This window comes from Nerophis lumbriciformis, unplaced genomic scaffold (genome assembly GCF_033978685.3).
Source record: "Nerophis lumbriciformis unplaced genomic scaffold, RoL_Nlum_v2.1 HiC_scaffold_1032, whole genome shotgun sequence".
NCBI lineage: Eukaryota > Metazoa > Chordata > Actinopteri > Syngnathiformes > Syngnathidae > Nerophis > Nerophis lumbriciformis.
The window spans coordinates 1-2,500 of NW_027316989.1; the positions used below are offsets into that span (position 1 = coordinate 1).

A 2,500-nucleotide genomic window follows, 5' to 3' on the forward strand; every position below is an offset into this window, starting at 1 on the left:
TCCGACTTTACAAAAACCGAACAGATTAAGGTGTTTCCATGGGTTGTACAATGCTTATTTAGAGACAAACTATTTGAGAAATTGGACGAACTTAGTGCATGGACACATACTGACTGTGAGTCACCATGAATCACACTTTGTCTCACCGGTGAAATAAGTAAACGAGTGGTCTTCAAAAAGTTGCCAAACAATGGAAGGGTGTCTCCTTGCTGTGTTTTCTTAGCACTTACATAAGTAATAAAAGTTAGATTGCACACTCATGGAGGTTTAGTTCACGCTGTGGTAAGGTACACTACCTGGGCTTGTGGTGGCGGAGCTCTGCTCTCATCTGCCCTGGCAAACCGAGCTGAGTTACGCCACACTTACAGTTGTGCTACACTGCCACAGATCCATTGTAATTTGTTATGAGTGAAGCGCCAAATCCGCATATGTGACAGTCTTCCACGAATAACTGAATATACAGGAAACACTGGATATATTTTTTAAGACCACATGTTATTTTTCTGCACTAACTCAGTGCTAAGACGTCGAGAATTGATGCAGCTAGCGGGGGGGGGGGGGGGGGGGGTGTTTTGCCGTATCCAGCACTGACGATACTGAAAAAGGCAGGTATGGATGTATTTTTTACGTTTTGGCACCAAAGTATCAATACTTTTGACACCACTAAGTTGAATAGTAAAACAGTTGGGGCTTTCTGGGAATGCAGCGGGCCAGTCTGAAACAAAAAGTCCAGCGGTAAATTTTTGTCCCAGTCAGCTCCTGAATGTATCGCATAGTGTCTCATATTGTGGCATCTCCTAAGATTAAACAACATAAAAAAAGGCCCTTTTTGCATAGTAGGGGAGGTAAAAGACATGTGTGTACAAGATTACCATTCATGATTACTTACCACTGAAGCATTTATCTTAAGATAAGCAAGTTTTGCAGCTTCTTCCTCAGCTTCCTTCTTTGTTGTCCCAGTTGCATCCGGATACTCAATCTTTCCAACCAAAAATCTACATCTGTTATACAAAACATATAGTCTAAAACAGTAATCTATAGCGCTGCGCAACATAGCTTATAAGGACATTATTGTAACTTACTGAAAAGTCGTGCCTTTGGTGGACTCGTGACAGGTGATCTGCATGTTGATTTTTTTACCGTAAGAATGGAGCCAGGATACATGATCATCATGAGAATGGACCAGTCCCACAGAGGAATCTGATGCACTCTCTGTCTGTCAACATACAACATAATCTACATTAATTTAATGTTACCACAAAAATAAACACATAAAGTGATGTTATTGACCATCTAAATAATAACCTCTTTCAATAAGCCCTGTAGAGCATGCTTGGCAGCCTTTTGTTTGGCTTCCTTCTTTTTTTTTCCCACTCCTTCTAGGTAGGCCTTACCATTGACAACAGCTTTTATGGCAAATCTGTGAACACAAAAATGTTCCACACAACCACTGCATTAACGTTTAACAATTGAACACACACAACATTGAAGTATTTTGTTTACAATATCAATTTTCATTAGTGAACAACTCCTTAAATACATCCCAAATATGTTATTTCAACTCACTTTTTAATGTGATCCGGGCCTTCAGTTCCTGCGTCTTCATAGTGGTGTTTCAAATCATGTCTTTGAATGTAAGTGTTTAGTTTGGCTACGTAATCGTCAGCATCCATCGTTAATTAATCGTCATGTGTAAAAAAAATATATTTAAGAGTCCGAATTATTCGGCGGTCGGCGCCCATACGAGTGTGCTGTGTCAACTCCAGCACACGCATAGGTTTCGGTTTCGAGTTCTCGAAATGAAAACCAGTCACCCTCCGAATGGTGCCTTCACGTGTAATCCAAAAATCCATAACTTTCTATTTAAACATTTATTAAATAGAAGAACAAGTCGTGCGATGATGAAGTTTATACAAAATAAGCGCCAATAGCGTGTGTTTTTATAAATCTTAACACATTTAAAAAAAAAAAAGCACCACACAAAAAACGTCCAGGAAGTCAACAGTACAGCTACGACTCACAGGAAATGTAGTTCACATCCCAGCACTGTTTATTACGGTGACTAAACCTATAAAGTGCATCTCATAATTAGAATATCGTGCAGAAGTTAGAAGACGTTATTAAAGGCTCAACAAGTTGTTTTTGTTTATTTCTTGATGAGACCGCGAACTGGTACACTGAAAAAAATACATTTCAAAAAAGTAAAACTACGTTTGTTTATTTTTCTTCTCTAAAAAGAAAAACATATTTTGTTCAGCAATTTTTTTCCACGAGAAAAATAATCTCCTATTAGGTAAGTATAACGAGCCAGTTCTTATGAAATGTTCCCAGAAATGTGTTGTTTTTTCTTTGACAAGTTAAACCTCATATTATGAAGTTCAAACTAAAACTGGTTACCTAACTTTTTAAATTCAAGAACAGACACACACAGAACATACATCTATTGTAACATGTATTTTAAGCGAAAAAACAAAAAAACAAATGAATGAGGGCCGCACAG

At 38.0% G+C, this 2,500-nt stretch overlaps 1 protein-coding gene across 1 annotated transcript; it reads right to left on the reverse strand.

Moving 5' to 3' along the window:
• Positions 1–576: 576 nt before the first annotated feature.
• LOC140678572 (interferon-induced, double-stranded RNA-activated protein kinase-like) lies at positions 577–1,960 on the reverse strand (the record flags this gene model as incomplete). The annotated part of the gene is made up of 5 exons (XM_072912813.1): positions 1,567–1,960; positions 1,306–1,420; positions 1,083–1,216; positions 890–1,001; positions 577–715 (listed from the first exon to the last, which is right to left on the reverse strand). Coding segments are annotated over exons 1-5 (607 nt in total), but the record flags the coding sequence as incomplete, so codon positions are not given.
• Positions 1,961–2,500: the final 540 nt, after the last annotated feature.